Raw genomic sequence first — 17,931 nt, forward strand, 5'->3', positions numbered from 1 at the left:
AAGTCAGTATGGTTTTAGAACAGCGAGGTCAACATCAATGGCCATTATTGATGCAGTGGAAGAGATAACAAATTGCTTGGATAAGAAGAAATATGCAGTTGGTATATTCATTGATTTGAAAAAAGCTTTTGATACTTTAAATCATAGCATTTTACTACAAAAATTGGAAAAATATGGCATTAGGGGAGTAGCTCTAAGCTGGATCAAAAGCTATTTAACTGAAAGACAACAGTATGTGAAAATGGGAGAATTTTCATCAGGGTATTTGGGCATTGGGTGTGGGGTCCCACAAGGATCTGTTTTGGGCCCAAGGCTGTTTAATTTATATATTAATGATATATTTCAGGTGTCTAAATTACTAAAATTAATCTTATTTGCAGATGATACGAACATATTCTATTCTAATGACAATTACAATGATTTGATTCATATCATTAATTGTGAATTAAAGAAAGTGAAAACATGGATGGATTTGAACAAATTATCTTTAAACTTAAATAAAACTAAAGCAATGTTCTTCGGAAGCCACAATGTAAATGTAGATTCAGTGATAAAGATTGATGGTGTTGATTTAGATGCTGTGTCGGAAATTAAATTCTTGGGCTTAACTATTGACAGCACATTAAATTGGAAATCGCACATAAGGCACATACAAGGTAAACTTTCTAAAAGTATTTCAATCATTAACAAAGCCAAATACTATGTAGATTATAATGCCTTACTGTTGTTATATTGTTCATTGGTCTTGCCGTATTTAACTTATTGTGTAGAAGTGTGGGGAAACAACTATAGAAGTTCACTGAATCCCCTCATAATACTCCAGAAACGTGCTGTACGAGTTGTACACAAGGTGGGATATTATGACCACACTAATACTTTATTTTTTCAATCGAAATTGTTAAAATTTTTTGATTTAGTTGACTATTATACAGCCCAGCTTCTATTTAAAGCTAATAAAAATGTTCTTCCGGTGAATCTTCAAAAACTTTTTAGGCAGAGGGAAGGGGAGTATAATCTGAGGGGTTGTGGTAATTTCAAAGTTAAAGCAGTAAGAACCACTAGAAAAAGCTTGTGTGTGTCTATATGTGGGGTTAAGCTTTGGAACCAACTGGGATCAGAACTCAAGCAATGCCCAAATATTCATCTGTTTAAATCAAAATTCAAAAACATGATATTGTCACGGTACATGAATGAGAACTGAGTTTGTATGTTTACTCATTAAATGGTGGTCTTGTCTATTGAATGGTTAGTAGTAGAAAATACTGTGAAGTATGTATAGTTATTTCAAAAGTGTCATAACCTATATTGCAAGTAGTCAGGTGTTTTACTGTATCATAATAATGTATTATATCTTTATTACTAGAATATTGATCAATGATAACTCAGTGATATAATTGTATACATGTATTATTATTGCTGTTATAATTTTTTTGCTATATCAACATATACAATACCTTCAATTAATTAACGTACAAGTATTATTATATCTTCAAAATTATATAATACCTTGATATTGTTATATTATAAATGTATAATAAATATAATTTTAATATAATGTAAATGTAGTATCAATATTCTATCTATATAATATTCTATATCTAAATTTCTAATATATATATGAACAAAATTATATATATATATATATATATATATATATATATATAAAGTAAATGAGAATGGTGCTATCTTAATGAATTACACACACATAGCATAATTCTTAGTGAAGGGCAGGCAAGGGGGGTTCTGCTGCTGAGAGGTTATCACCTTTTAGTAGTAGACCCCAAATCTTGTCTCTTTTAATGCATAGTACAGGACACTCAGCCAATGGTGGTACTGTTGCCAGGGGACTGACCCCCCCTGGCAGCAGGTCCACTGAACACCTGGCCCTTTGAAGGGACATCACGCTAAAGTACTTTAAAAAATTAATAAATAAATAAATAATAATTAAAAAAAGGGTATTCAATTCAAAGATTAGCCATCAGTACCATTCAGTATTAATACTGTTGATAGAGTAAATACTAATTGTGTTGATATATGGCGGTGATATGGTAATGGCAGTAATTCTGATAGTACAACTAAATGTATTAAATTATATCTTATGTATGCATATTGTCTAATATTGTATATGTAATTCAAGACTAATTGATATCATAGCATGTGAATATACATATGTTATGCACTTACTTCAACTAAAAAACTTAATTATTGCAACCTAAATATGCATATGATGACGAGGGGTGGGAATTAATAAGTTTTCTTCTTCCCACTCCTTTTCGAGGTACAGTTTTTATTTATTTTGTTGCCCAAAATGGGTATACTGTATGAAATACATACACAGATACATATACTATTCTTATTGTATCTACATATGTGTGTATTTATATATGGGTATATGTTTATGTATGTATATGTACATGTGCGTGGGTGTATGTATGTATGTATATATATATGCAGGTGTGTGTATATGTATGTATGTATGTATATATATATGTATATATGTGTGTGTGCATATGTATGTATATGTGTGTGTATGTATATGGATATGTGTATGTTCACGCTTTCTTATCTGTCTCGAAATAAATTCATTCATTCATATATATATGTATATATGTGTGTGTATGTATACATCTGTTGGTTGTTTTTTGTTTTTGGGTTATTTTTTTGGGTTTTTTGTTTTTTTTTTCTCTCCCTTTATCTCTTTCACTTTTCTTATGAGGTGTTTTTTCTCCTTTCTCTTTCTGTCTTTTGTCTGTCCTCTCTGGTCCAGCAGTACAAACTCTACAATTCAAACAACAATACAAAATAAATATAGAAATAAAATTAAAATTCAGAAAGTCAAGGGGATCATTATATCTATAAAGCTTCCCTTGGCAGAGAAAATTTGCTCAGCAGAACACAGCATCCAGACCATTATTCTGCTTGCCTAAATGCTGGACAAGACCAAAAAAAAAAAAAAAAAAAAAAAAATGTTCTCAAGCTGTAAATCAGGTTGAGTTGTGGAAACTATATGGAAAATCCTTTAAGAGGTCTAGGGAACACAGCGAAATAACAGGAAGTTTGTCTCAGAGGATGGAGACTGCGTTGGAGACTTACGTTATCCCTTTCAAGCTCTCTGAGTGGTTCAAACTTAATTTTTGCCTCCACAGTTGCTGCTTTAACACTGATGTTAGCATGTTTATTGAAACATGCTAACAATAAGATTTTGGCAGTCAATCCAATAAATCTAGTTCAGCCAAAGTGGGTCATATAAAGTGAAGGATTGCAACACATGAAGTATTTGCAACAGATTTAATGATTTATAATTAATCTTTAAGATAAAACTCCTTAAAGTAAATAAAATGTGCTTAATTCAGTTTACAGAGCTAAAACAGTGAAACTTCTCATCAATTCAGCTGTTTCAGGTCACCAAATGACTGATGTGGTTCATAAAGGACCAAAACAAAAACAGAAAAAAGCCTGAGTAACACTGCCTTAGAAATTTACTGTAAAAAACCATCAAAATAAGTCCAGGTTTGATCTTGGTTGCTGTACATCGTCCATCAGTTAGTTGACAGCATCGTTACCATGGTGACACCACGAAACCACCGACCAGAAAAATATGTGGCAGCTTTTATGAAAATGTTTCTGAAGTGTCGTCAGCAGCCTTCCTCCTGCTGAGGAAGAGGAAAAACACGGCACAGAGAAGCAAAAAGCAGTCCCAGCTCCTGTCCGCTGAGAGTCCTCAGCTCTTTACGGAAGCTGCCAGCTTCCTCTGGGCATCCTTGTGCTTTTTGCGGCACTCCTGTGGAAACAGGAAAGCGAGGACATCTTCAGTAAACTCCACATGATCAGTTCATGCCTAAACTTCCTCCACGATGTTCCTCCTCTACTCTGGTTGTGGAAAATTCTGCTCTCCGAAGCAGCACAGAAAGACTGCTTGCCTGAGTTAGATCTATGAGTTTGTGGGAAATAACCCATAAATATGAATTCATGTGTGTGTGTAAACATGCTAGTGCTGTGAAAAACATAATCAGAGAAGCTGAGGTTTGTATTTTTAACGCAGTAAACAGAAACTGGTGGATGCTGCCACCAGAGGGAGCCAAAGTAAACAAAACCAGGATGAAAAACTAGACATGGTTTAGTTTAAACATGCAGTGATGAAGATGGAGATTTCCAGCTGTTTAAGGTGCTGGTCAGTGCGAGTTGACCACGTGCCTAGCATTGCTATATAAAGACATCTGAACTTGTGTTTACCAGTCTGAGGGCGGTCCTCCTCTCCTCCCACTCTTCCCTCATGTCCTCCAGCTGTGACGTTCGACAGAACAACCTGGGACCCTCTGAGGAGAAAACACAACGTTGAGGGGAAAAAAAGAGCAAAAACCTTCTGAAAGAACAGAAAAATGTTCTCTTTTCTGAAAAGCTGCTTGAAACTAAATCAGCAAGTTTATTTAAAGCAGCAGCCAGTCTCTCCACCCTACCTTTCAGCCTGAGGTCATCAGGATGGAAGAAGAATAAGCCAGGCTTGGAAGGCGCCTCTTCTCTGCAGAAGCACGAACACACAGATTATATTCAGCTGGAAGTGTTTAATCCTTCCTGCTGTTCCCATCCTGTCAGACATCCGGACATTTCTGACAAACTAGCTGATAAAAAAAGCTCATTCTAACATCTGGATCCTGCTCATATTAAAAAAGGGAGCAGATTACATCAGAAAGTAACTGTAAGAAGTGCTTTGGTTATAAACAGAGTGGATGCAAATCGGAGCCATTTCGATACAAGATTAAGGATTTTTCTCACTCTGTGGTTTTAACGGTGATGCTGCTTTTCTCTTCATCTTTCTCCTGCTCCTCTTCTTCCTCCTCTGAGCTGCTGTCATGGAAACGTGTGTCTTGTTGCCAGGACACCTTTACAGCTTGGATGCTCTCCACCTTGTATTCAGCTGAAACAGAGACAAAAAGTTGGTAAACATCCTCCTGTGTCGGTCTGAGGCTCAAACCTGATGCAACTCACTCGTCTCTTCTCTTCCTTTGTCCGCGTTGTCTCCGAAGAAGGAAAATTTAAACCCAGAGGACTCCTCTTCCTTGATGCTGGGATCAGCTGTGAGGGAAGATGAAGGTTCCTCCTCCTCCAGTCCTCCCTCTTCTTCCTCCACTTTGTCCCAGTTGGTCTCCTCCTGCTCTTCAGGATTCTTCGTCTGACCGAACACGGCCTTCAGATCGCCGGACACCTCATAAGAAATCTCTTTAGAAACCTCTGGAAGCTTCTGAGCCTCTCCCCTCTTCTTCCTCCTGGCTGACTTGCTGTCATGGAAACAGATCACATGACATATTGGAGCACAGGCAGAACTGATGTGGTGTTTTAGCTGCTCTCTGAGTGAAAATCTTCTGCTACAGGATCACATCACAGACAGCCGAGTAATGAAGGACCACATGATGTCATGTTCAGACATGCTGCCAACGTTCATACTGGGTGACCCCAGAGCTCAGGATGGACTAAAGACTCAAATCTGATCCTTCAGCTCACATTCAGAGGTGATCCAGGACACTCACAGCCATATTCTTATGATTATCTAAAGGAGATCGAACATTTGGACAAATTCTTAATTCGCCAACCTGATGTGGTCTCACAAAAACAGCAGAGTTGTAATCACTGTGTCTTTTTGTCGAAATGTTACATTTAGCTAAAATAACATTAAACTTAACTCATAAAAATAAACTAAAATTTCTAGAAGGTTTTAATTAACAAAAAAAGAAAAAAAAATTTTTTTTTTTCAAAATAAGAGTATAAGATAAACAGGTAAATATTAAAAATGAACCATTAACCCTTGAGGAGCCTGAATATTTAAAGTTTTAAAAGAATACTGAAAATGGTAAAAATGATAAATATGCACCACAGTGAAGACATTTAATCTATTCCAGGATTAAAAGAATGTTATCAAAATCTGTCATTCTGTGTCCAGACTATTAGTAAATATCTGATCACACCTTGATGTGTTACAGAGGTGCCTCTGTGGACCTGATCACCCTGGATGAATGTTAGCAGCCAAACCCTGCCCAGGGTGAACCCTACTCCCAGTCTGGACTTTCGCCAGCCCCCACATCCCTCTACGGGATGTCGTTATATAGTGTGGGTTTGCTACAGAGCTCAACGCTGCTCCCTTTGTTTTTAATATCATAGATGCTTGTAAAGTATTTAACATTTTGTCACACTTTCTGAATGATTCCTCTGTTTGAACTGGGTTTAATTTAATAAAACAAACTATATGTTCAGTGTCAGTCTGGCTGCAGGCTGTTTGTACCTTTCCTTCTTGGTTTCATCTGTTTTGGTTTCAAAGGCAGCGTGTTCCTCTTTGCTGGGGTCGTAATGCAGCGCTGCCGCATCTCTGCAAACACACGCAGATTTTTACCATTTTCCCTTTAAATCACATGTTGAAGCGACAACACAGCTGCGACTCGGGCTGAAACCAACCTGAACTTTTTGGCCTTGGCGTCCGTCTGGCTGCTGCTGGGTTGTTGGCTGTTCCCGAGGATGCTCTGCAGAATGGACAAGTTCTTCTTCCTCTCCTCCTCCAGAGCCTCCTCCTCCTCTGTCAGGCTCCTCTTTACTTCTGAGTCACAAACACTTGTGTGTTCACCACTTAAAGGGGTTTTGCTTACACACTTCCAGCAGTATAAAACACAAAATTTTACAAGCGTATCCAACTGGGCAACGACCACATTAAAGAACCATCCAGGGACCCGATCCAGAAAGAAAGTTAAAAAAACTCTGAGTCCAGTCAGAAGCTCAGAGTTCATTTAATCTGGGTTTTAACTTTCAGATAAGCTGCTTTGAATTGGTTCAATCAGCTCTGAGTTTCTTTGGCCGAGTTGGCACTTGCATGGACAACAATAAAAAGCCATCATCAAAATGAACCTGGACACCTGGACTCGCCATGGCAACGGCTGACTAAAAGCATGCTGGTTACAGTTTCGGCCCTTTTGGAGCGAAATCAGGAAATGACAACACATCTACTGCAGGTCTGGAAGTCCTCTGCTGATGTAAACCATCATGTGTTAATTCAGCTTTTAAAACTGATCAGGCGGGAGGAGACAGATGTCAGTTACCATGGTGACAGCCAGTGTTTGTCTTATCTCTCTTTAGGAAGGGAAAACTTATAGTTTCCCCCCCATTTCACACCCTCATGTCTCCTCCTCTTCCAGACAGCGTATAGTTTCCCTCAGCTCAAGGTTAACATATGGTCACACCCTCACCTGTCTCCTCTTCCTCCTCCTCTTCCTCCTCCAGAAAGCGTGAGTCCATCCGGAAACGCTCGTCTGTCCCAAAGCGAGACTGTAAAGCCATCAGCTGGATAACAAACAAACAAAGCAAACATCAGATGCCGTTTTACTCCTGACAAAGCCACAGAACACGGCGGTGAGCGAGTGGAACGCGTTCGCTGAGGCGCTGCTGACATTTCTGCTGCATCAGGACTTCCAGTTCTGCAACATAAAACTTTTCCCCTGACAGGAAACCTTTCCTCATTCCCATCAACCATTCCTGATGCAAAACTTACAAACGTCTTGGAAACACGACTCAAGCTTGGCGCTCCAGCTTTGTGTTTTGATTAATAACAGAATGAGGAGGCTTTGGTCGTGGTTGGGACACTGAACACGGTCTGCATGATGAACAGCATGAAAACCTGCCAGGCAGCATCACCTTCCGTCCTGCTTGCCCTTCAAACTGAGGTCTGATGTCAAATCTGCTGGCGTCCTCCTCTTCATCACCATCCTCCTCATCTTCACTGCCACCAAACAGCTGAGGGCCCAAAGGCTTCGCCTGAAAACACGGAGAGTTAAGAGCGCAGCTGCTGAAGAAAAACAGGATCAGTGTGAGAAACTCTCACCTTGTTTCTCACCTTGTTTTTCACGACTATCTCATTGGCTGTCGCATCGTCGTCTGTGGATTCATCTTCTGATTGGCTGTCCCGGAATAGGCTTTTCTTTGACGTCGTAATCTCCGACAGTGTCTGCTGCTTATCTTCATCACCCTCATCCTCATCCTCAGAGCCAAAAACAATGTGTTTCCCTGCTTTTGGAGCTGCAGCATCCTGATGGAGATGAAAACAAACAAACAAAACAAAAAGACGAACATCTGGACATCAGAGTTTGGGATCCAACTGGGTTTAAAATGACATCGTATGAACTGGAGACATGCATGGGGATATTTTACCATCTCTAAACAGGAGCAAAGTTTCCCAGTTACTAATGGTCACCGCCTCCTTCTGGGTGCGCTTGTTTTACTTCAGGGTGAATCCAGATAATCCACAGTTAACTGGTTTCTATTTCTCCCCCTCCGACTACAAATCAATAGTCTACAAATAAAATGTAATCAGATTATTAAAATAGCACCAGCTGATATATTAGATGAATGTGTGAGAAAATTAAGTTTGGGACATTTCCTAATTTTTAAATGATGCCATTAAACACTCTGATTTGTGCGTTAAAATATTTAAACCACATTTTTCCAAACTACAGAGAAAAAGCAGCGTTTGAATACGAGCTCAAAATATCTGCAGGAACTTCTGAACAAAACAGCAGAGTTTCAGAAACATCCATGATTAGAAACAGTAAAATACCCCACAAAGCCAAAGAGAAAAGAATATCAGCATGAAGGGAACAAGAAGCGCCCAAACGATGAGGCTGAAATGTTTTTACATGTTGAGGAACGAAGAAGTAAAGATCACGTTGAATGATCAAACTGAAACTCTAAGTTTCGTTTCGTTTATCCAACGTTGGATTTACTGAACTTTTAACGTCTGTAGAAAAGATATTTGACCTCCTAAAGGAGCTTTAAAGCCACACGGCCTTTAAAATGTCATCACTTTGGTCCTCGTAAAGATACAAAACCACACAAGTACAGTAAACTCTGAGACACACACACACACACAAACGCGCGCGCGCGCACACACACACACACACACACGCATGCGCACGCACACACACACGCGCACGCACACACACACACACACACACACACACACACACACACACACACACACACACACACACACACACACACACACACACACACACACACACACACACACACACACAGCACCCACCAGGTTGGCTAGAGCTCCCTGGATGAGCCTCTTGTGCTCTTCAGCCTCTTTGTGTCTCAGCTCCAGAGCAGCCAGCCTCCTCATGTTGGCCTTCCTCTGGAGCTCCTCTTCTTCCTCAGCTCTTAACACCACACGGTGAGTCGCTCGCTCCTCCTCCTCCTCTTCCTCCTCCTTGCTGAATGAGGATTTTCCCGGCGCTGCTTCCACTGAGTCTTTTGCAGAAATGTTTTTTTCCTCATCGTCCTCAGAGGAGCTGCATGATGAAGATGAAGCTTCTTCTTCAGATTTCACTGTAAGAGGAGGCTGCTTGGCCTTCATCCTCTCCTCCTCCTCTTCCCCCTCTTCCTCTTCGCTGCTTGAGGAAGAGTCCACCTCTGGATTCATAAGAAGTTTAACTGACTTTAAATCTTTAAGAGAAGCCATGTTTTTTACCTCCTCTTCATCCTCTCCTTCCTCCTTGCCATCAGCTTCCTCCTCTTCCTCGCCACACTCTGCGTGTTTCCGTCTCTTGCTGTCTGGTGTCGCGTGGTTCGTCTGGGAAACTTCTGAGATCAGCTTCTGTTTTTTGGGTTCACCTCCTCTGTTCTCCTCCTCCTCCTCTTCCCTTCGCCTCCTCCTGTCGTCCTGATCCGACTCGCTGCTCAGCGATCTCGTCCCCTGGAAGGCGGGCAGCGTTGTCGTCGCTACACGTTTTCTTTTCTTCTTCTTCTGCTTGTGATCTTCATCGCTGCTGTCTTCCTCCAGGATGGCGGCGAGGATCTCCTCAGGCGTGGTGCCTTTCTTGGGTGCCGGTCTCTCTGCGGAACCGGTTCCGGGTTTGGGATCTGGTTCCGGGCAGGAGGCGCTGCTGGGAGCTGTGGTCTGCTGAGCTTCTTCAGCGACTCGCTGCAGGTCGCCCAATGAGATCTCCAGATGGATGACATTAGAAAACATAGCTTCATAATCAGAATCTGAGCCTGAATCTGCGGTTTCTTCCTCCTCTTCTTCCTCCTCATCGATACTATCTGATTCTAGTTTCATTACAGGCACGACCACCATTTGATTTCTCTGTTTGTCTTTCTGCTTTGTGGAAAGCCTTCTGGAGGTGAGCCGGACGCGCTCTTCCTCCTCCTCCTCTCGGACTTTACTTCCCTTATTATTGTTTTTCTTTTTGTCCATTTGCTTTCCTGAAAGCTGCTCAGCTGTCGGGAGCAAAGCTTCCTCTTGAGGAAGAGGAGGAGGCTTTTTTCTGGATGCAAACAGTTCATCTGTGTCAGCGGAGTCATAACCATCCTCCTCTTCCTCACCTGGAATCACAACAGATCGTGGAACGGTTTTAATGACAAACGTTTTCATCATCCAGTAGTCATCGTCAAAAAGACCATTTAAAGTTCCTGAAACCAACGCTAATGTTCAGTATGGAGCACTTAGAGCAGCGGTGTCCAGCTTCGGTTCTAAAGGGCCACAATCCTGCAGGTTTTCCATGTATCCCTGCTCCAACACACCTGACACTGTGCAGAATTTCACTGGCTGCTGGATCCATTTAATGGAAGCAGGGATACATCAAAAACCTGCGGGACACCGGTCCTTGAGGACGGACTTTGGACACCACTGACTTAGATAAACCTGTCTCTTCTGGAAAAGGATCCGGATCAGGATTCAGATCCGGATCAGGATCAGGATTCAGATCCGGATCAGGATCAGGATTACAACTCACCACTCGAGACTAAATTACAGAACCATCAGCGAACTGCGTGTGTCAGCTTTCTAACTTTATTAACACCTGTAGGTGAGCAGAGGACATGCTCTGGAAGTGAGTTATAGGATAAAAACTGAACAGCTGATAAAACAACAACCTCACATGTTGTTTGGGTTTCACTAAAGAAAAAAAAAAAAAAGAATCAGCTAAGAAATCAGATTTGGATCAAAGCTTCCATCTTTCTGGAGCTCTTTCAATTTAATCTTACAATTAAATCCATCTTCTATTTTCCTGCCACTCATCAGGCGTTGGGTGTCGGGGTGGAAGCAGGGAAGCCCACCCTTCCCTCTCCAAGTCCACTTCTTACATTCAGACAGTCAAAACTGGCTGAGAAGAATATAAGAAGCAATAAAAGTTCTGCAGCTTCTAGATGTGACAGATAATAATAATGAGCATGTCGCATCATCAACACTCCCATCTGACACGTGTGCAGGTCTGAACCGCACAAGATATAAAACCTACAAGCCACCACAGGATTACAACTACTCCTAAGACACATAACAGATATATAAACTGAGTTCTTTTCATTTTATTATTCCGCTCTATTTCCTGAAGTGTTTTTATTTCCAGATGAGGTTCAGGCCTGCGCATTACCTTCCAAGTTATTCTGCATTTGCTTTTCTTGTTCATCTCTCCTAAACAATCAATGTGGATGACAGAGAGGATGATTGTTACATCAGGTTATAGAACAATTTGGATTTTGTGGAACAAAACCAACGATGATGAAAACAGCACCCCCCCTCCCACCTTGACAACTCTCTCATCCACTAAATGTGGAAGTCTATGGATAGTTTCTCGACTGCATCTCATTTGAAGAGACCAGAATTTCCTCTAAAAGTAGCAGTGCAGCGAACGGCTAACGCAACTTCTAGGAGCCAGACGTTTCCACAAAGACGCGATCTTTGGTTTGATATAAAACTACAAACTCGATTAACAGTTTAAGAAACAGTAAAATCTAATAAAATCTTACACAAGACTAAATCTGACTCCAAAATCACTTCTGTTACCTTTGCGCCCAGATTGAAGCAGGTAGTCGAGTCCCACCACCTCTAGGTGATCCTCCTCCTCACCCTCCTCCTGCTGCTGCTGCAGTGCACCATGGGAAGTCTGCTGAGCCGCCACCAGCCGCCGGATCTCCTCATCTGAGTCGACATCGCTGTCTGGAAACCGCGCGAGCATTCGCTGAGCCGATCTGCGGTTGTTTGGAGGTTCGGACCCGTTGATGAGCAGATGAGCTTCGGCGTGCCGGTTGGAGGAGACAGTTTGCTCCGGTCTACAGGGAAAAGGGGGAATATTTCAGATTGTTCATATCTGGTAATGCTGCATGAAGCCTTTTTTTATTGGCAGAATACAGAATCTTTCTCTAAAGGAATCAGAGTAACAGAAAACATTTGTATCTAACAAGGAATAAAACTGGAAACAGAAACTTAAGTCTGTCACCCATTTGGTTGCTCAACATTTTATGGTAGGAAGTTGTTTAAGCTGCTATAAACTACTTCACAAAATACATCCAGTTGACTTTAATATGCATTGGTATAGATTGGGTGTATTTCAGCTCACAAAAAGCCAGAACGTGGCAGAACGTTACAGAAGCACCGAGTCAACCCAGTAGAGATCAGCTGACCCACACAGCAGCAGCTGTTACATTTCCAATTCTTATTACCGTACATTTTACCATCATAGTGATAGTCAGTGTAACGTCATGGTGGTGGTGCACATGAGAATAGTGGTGGTTAATATTAGCATTATGTTTATTACTACGATCATTGTTGATCTCCTCTTTCTGTTGTTTTATTTTGTGTTTTTTAACTTGTCATCGGCAAAATCCCTGCATGCGTTGAGCTACACAACACATTCATAAATGTTGCTCATTTTTTTGTTGCTGAACATTTCACGTCTGTCTTGTTTCGTGTCATTGATGTGCTGTAAACAAACAAACAAACAAAAGGCCCAGACTGCATCGCTGTCCCAGTGTGCATTCACAAAACGATGAGTTTTTAAAGTCTGTCTGACTCGGTAATATGTTATCCAACCTCCAGCTGCGTCATGCGGGTGTGTTCAGTTTCATTTGATTTGTTCAGACAAACCAGATGTCATGTCAACACATTGGTTGAAGAATCAGAGTTGTACCTGTTCCGGAGGCTGGCAGCATCTGCTCGGTTCCTCTTGCGTCTCGGCGGCTCATAGTGGGGGAACTCACCCCGCCTCTTCTTGCTGATGTCATCATCCCCTCCGTCAACCTCCCAGGTGAGCTGGGAGACAGGTGTGGTCTGGTCTGCAGACTTCTGGTCCAGCTTACGGATGTTGTGGCTGTATTTTGACGGGTCGTATTTCACACTTCGAGCTTTGCTGCCTTTTTGACACCTGAGCTGCAGGATGGGGAGGACCCGGCCAAATTTACTGACAACCCAGTCCTAAAAACCAGAGGAGACGAGTCAAGACTTCCACATAGAGACCAACACGCACAAATGATCTGCCTGAAAAAGCTAAAACTGCTCAGTGTGTGGTGGATCTGACACAAACACAGGTCAGGAATGTAAGCAGGAGGTCACTGGACCTTGTGTCCTGGTATTTCAGTTCCCGGCACAGCGGCCTTCATGGTGAAGTTGTCCACACCAACTTTGCTAAATGAGTCTAAAAGTTTCAGTTTCTTGTCTTCAGCTGCTGGCTGCTGGAGATGCTGCTCTGCTGCTGCCTGCCGCTCCTCAGCCAGCCTAACACACACACACAGCATCGCATTAACGTCCGCCTCTCGTGTTACCTCAGCTCAGAGGAAAGTCTGAGGACAGTTTCAAGCGTTAGGTCGACGTGGTCGTACCTGTGCAGGAAACTCTCTTTGGCTGTTTCGATCTGTAAAGTTCCTCCTTTCCATTTGGATTTGTTCAGCACCGTCAAACCTGCAGAAGACACACACAGCTGTCACGCTGAAGGTACAACACATAAAAAACCAGCCACCAAGTGAGCAATGAAGCTGTCGTGAGATTGTTTTGAGATTCCAGGGGCCTTTAGATGTATTTTTATCCTGAAGCTCTTTGGTTCCCCTCGGTTGGTTTTATATGTTTTATAGAGATAAATGTTGCTTGGTTTGATGTTACTTTCACACACATTCCCACACCAGCTTCTTTGATTTGTTTTGAATTGTTCAAAACAAATTAATGTGTTTTCAGCCAAAGAAAAGACTCATCCAGCATGGATGGTGTTATGCAGCTCATAGGTCATTAGTGATAGGTGATTATTGGCTGAAGTAGTAGTATAAAAGACTTTGTAACACAAATCCCAAATTAAGGCAGAACTCTTAACAGGGTCTCTTCTGGAAAGCGGCATCCAATCAGAAATTATCTCAGCGATCGATCAGCTGATGATCTGGTGGTGCTGGCAGAAGAGCACAGAGTTTGAAATATTTTATTGCGGCAGATCAGGGGAGATGAGTTGTCTGTCTGTCACACGTGTCTTCAGTAAGTTTAGAAACTATTTGAGTTCCACCATGATTTACTTTTCTTTTCAAAAAGTTTAGTTTATTAGTAATTGGTATTTAAACGAAGTAAAGAATATGGATGCTGAGATCCCTGTTAATGCAGCGCCTCTGCTCAGCCACTAGACTTTACACATGGCAGGAGATATGCTGAAATGTACACATTTTCTTATGCAAAAGTAAAAGTTGATCAGTCCTATACTTTATCCCAGAATGTTTCTACACACACATTAAGCACATTTCTGCAAACACGCGCGGTTGTTTAAAGAGACCCCAGATCTCTGATTCACAAACTCCTTCGGACTAAAACATCTTCAGACTAAAAAGACTTTTTTTTTTTTTTTGTAAAATATGAAGATATAATGTAAAAACTGGTTCATCAATATTTAAAGAAAATATTTCAATAAAAATGGTCTTTTATTGATTTTCCAGAACCAGATTTCTGCAGTGATGACTTACATTTCTTCAGGTCTGCATCTGAAATATTGATGTTAATGTAGCCAAAGGTTTTGTAAGGAACTCCTGCAAGAGAAAGAGTAGACAGAAATCAGGAATTTAAACAAACAAAATACACACACACATAACACAACACAACATCTAATGGGACAACAACAACCTGCACTGAAGCACAAAATTTACTCTCAGAGAATTTCATTTTGATCCCAGGACATTCACTTTACACTCACACTGCATCTTTTCCAATAAATCTTCATTTTCTTCTTTTTACAGGAGACAGCTTTCTGTTTGTTTCCATGACAACCAGCTAACAGAAACATTCAGCCGTATGCACAGATTTAATCATTTACAACTAATTTTAGACATCCTGGTGTGATGCAGCATCCTTACGAAGACATGTTTGTTGGCTTAGCTGTTTTGTTTTTCTGTTTGTTTGCTGAATAACAAAAAATGGTTGAAAAGAGGTAGAGGATGAATGAACACCGAAAAATGAACGTTATGTTAATTCAGGATCCAATTTATTTATTTATTATCTAGACTGATTTCTATCTTTATATTTTAGATTTATTTTGCTCTTCATGAAGTTTTAGACAGTTGTTGGGTTTCATAAAGTAAAAGAAAACCCAAATTAAAGCCTTAAAATATGTGGTTTAAACAGGTTGCTGTTCAGCCTGTAATCCTTAAAATATTACATATGTGGATGGGTTTGACTAAAAGAAAAAAAAATCTCACCGCAGCTCTGAATGTCATGGATGATTGTAATCTGGTGTTTATTATAGTAAAATAACATTTAAATGGCAAATTCTGTCATGAATGTCAGGATGGCAGGGTGTGTCAGATTCCTCACCATCGTCATCTCTCCTGGTCCGCAGTTCCACATCATCCACCACCCCAAACTTTCCAAATCGATCCTTCAAATCTTTCTCGGTGACTGAGTGGCTCAACCCGCCAACATACAGTCGACGCATCACTCTGTATCCACGATAACACCAACACTGCAGGGAGGATGAACATGGGTGTCAGCCTTCTGTTCTCACACACATCCATTAAATTGTATACAACTGACAAAGAAAACAAAAACTGACAAGGACAGCTAGAAAAATGTATTTGTCCAGACAGATCAACTAGAAAAACCCTTATAATAAATTTCCCTATACTTATTACATTTGTAAACATGCAAAAATGTAAAGTTCACATGTAGATATAAAGGAAACAATAAGATTAAATTAAAAGCAAATAACAACAATACAAACTACATCCACCACAGTAACTACAAAGCTGCATTAAAATATTTCTGAATCGTCAGATGAAAATCATGTTTATCTTTAGATTAGATGACTGGCAACACAATTCATGAAGAAAAGTAGGAAAGTTGAATATAAGTCGAAGACATATAAAGGGAAATAAATAAGCCTAATTATACAACAAACTACCAAGCTCACTGGAAGGGCATGCTGTTTTAAAAGAAAAATAAGTCTAAGATTAAACGTGATCATTGGTCTTGAACCCATCCAACTCAAACACAGAATGAAGGAAAGAAATAAAAATAAAAGTGTGTCGTAACCTCAAACCACAACTACTATTTTATAAACAACCAGCCAAACTAAGACTAATCTTAAAAAAGAAGATCACCGCTAAAGGATCAGTTTTAATAAAAACTGACGTGAAATTTACCTTCAGATACTTACCTCACATGTATCCAACTGGTGCTACCGTTTTCTAAGTCCGGAGGCGTCCTGTTGACATATACTTCCGTAGTTGTCACTATTATTCCCAAGCATAACGTTCCGCGGTTAATTAAAAATATATTCTTAAGAGACAAATATTACAATAAAGACACAATAATATATCACACGGGTACAGATGTAAATGTTTTTATATTTAAACGGTAAATAATGAGCTTTTGTAACGATTAATTTATGAAACTATGGTCTTCGTGTTAGCGGAGAGTTTGGATCATACTGTATTAGCATCAGCTGCTGGATCCTACGACTTCATTTGAAGAAGCGGGTAAAGCAACAACCAGCTTGATCACTTTTGCTTTTAGTGTGTATTATAAGATATAAAACACTAATTAACACACATTTATAGTTAACTAAAAACTTACAAAGTACATTAATCGAAAAAAACCCACAACTGCTTTAAACGACGTACTTGACAAATGGGTATTCCCCCTACAAACAGTACAAAGTGGTAGAGTCCGGAGGGCGCGAGCCTCCAAACTGTTTTGGTTTGCTCAGTGAGAAAAGACACAAAGTCGTTCAGGTAAAAGAAATACTCACATACTTTGTTTCTTGCTTTCTATTGTTCTAGTTTTTATATTTATTTAAAGTATTAGTCAACAAGACGTATGTTGTGAATGGGTGCAAAGTGTCTGTCTTCGTAATTAGTTTTTCTGAGGTACCAAATTACCTACGTCTTAATATTCTGTTTGTAGGTCTTCTCTTATGTTTATTAGATAATAATATATTTATAGTTGTTTTGCCAAAGTGCTGTACTAAAATGTTGATTTATTCCTTTTTATTTTATATGTTCCAGGCGTGTTGAAACAGGGGCAAGCACAAAACAATCAATAAATGAGAACAACTCTAAAGACAAAGTCAGTGTTGATCTATATTTCCTTAAGTAGTCTTCGGGAATAGTTCTCCAAACCTATTGAATGACTTTCCAAAGCTGTTTTTTATGTTTATTCCTTTTAGTTTTATTTTATTTTGTCAGCCCTTGTCCAGTTTCCACTTGTTTTAAGGACACACTGCACACCATGCTGTGTTATTCCAGCTTTTCATCTAACAGCTCTTTGAGAAACACCATGTAGCTGCAAAAGTCCTTTTTTCAGTCTGTCTTGGTGTTTTTTTTTTATTGACGAAACTGTGGTTGTTTAATGTCTGATGTGTTAATATAACACTTGTTCTTCTCTTAAAGGTGTAGCATTAGGGCTGTGATGATCTGCTTTTGTCCCGATTCGATTTGATTACAATTTCTTTTGGTGCTGATTCAGTTTAAATTGCGATTCTCACAATTCTTCGATATTGCTGATTTTTGTAGATTAAAAAAAAAAAAAAAAAAAAAAAAAAACAAACTTTTTTTTGCGAGTCATTTTTCTTGATTTTAATGAGGAAAAAATAACACAGTCACCAGATCATCATTCTGCTATTATGCCCAAGAAGACAAGTAAAAAGATCAATAAAA

General features: G+C 40.0%; 1 protein-coding gene across 1 annotated transcript; it reads right to left on the minus strand.

The window, feature by feature from the left end:
• Positions 1–3,348: 3,348 nt before the first annotated feature.
• Positions 3,349–15,710, minus strand: nol8 (nucleolar protein 8; the record flags this gene model as incomplete). The annotated part of the gene is made up of 17 exons (XM_079242802.1): positions 3,349–3,781; positions 4,234–4,316; positions 4,458–4,519; positions 4,774–4,915; positions 4,987–5,276; positions 6,275–6,358; positions 6,445–6,583; positions 7,227–7,320; positions 7,672–7,791; positions 7,871–8,062; positions 9,077–10,362; positions 11,822–12,087; positions 12,945–13,228; positions 13,372–13,528; positions 13,633–13,711; positions 14,746–14,808; positions 15,590–15,710. The coding sequence occupies 17 exons, from the start codon at positions 15,708–15,710 to the stop codon at positions 3,722–3,724; spliced, it is 3,522 nt and encodes a 1,173-aa protein (XP_079098928.1). The 3' UTR covers positions 3,349–3,721.
• Positions 15,711–17,931: the final 2,221 nt, after the last annotated feature.

Source organism: Telmatherina bonti, assembly GCF_933228915.1.
Source record: "Telmatherina bonti genome assembly, chromosome: 6".
NCBI classification, from domain to species: Eukaryota; Metazoa; Chordata; class Actinopteri; order Atheriniformes; family Telmatherinidae; genus Telmatherina; species Telmatherina bonti.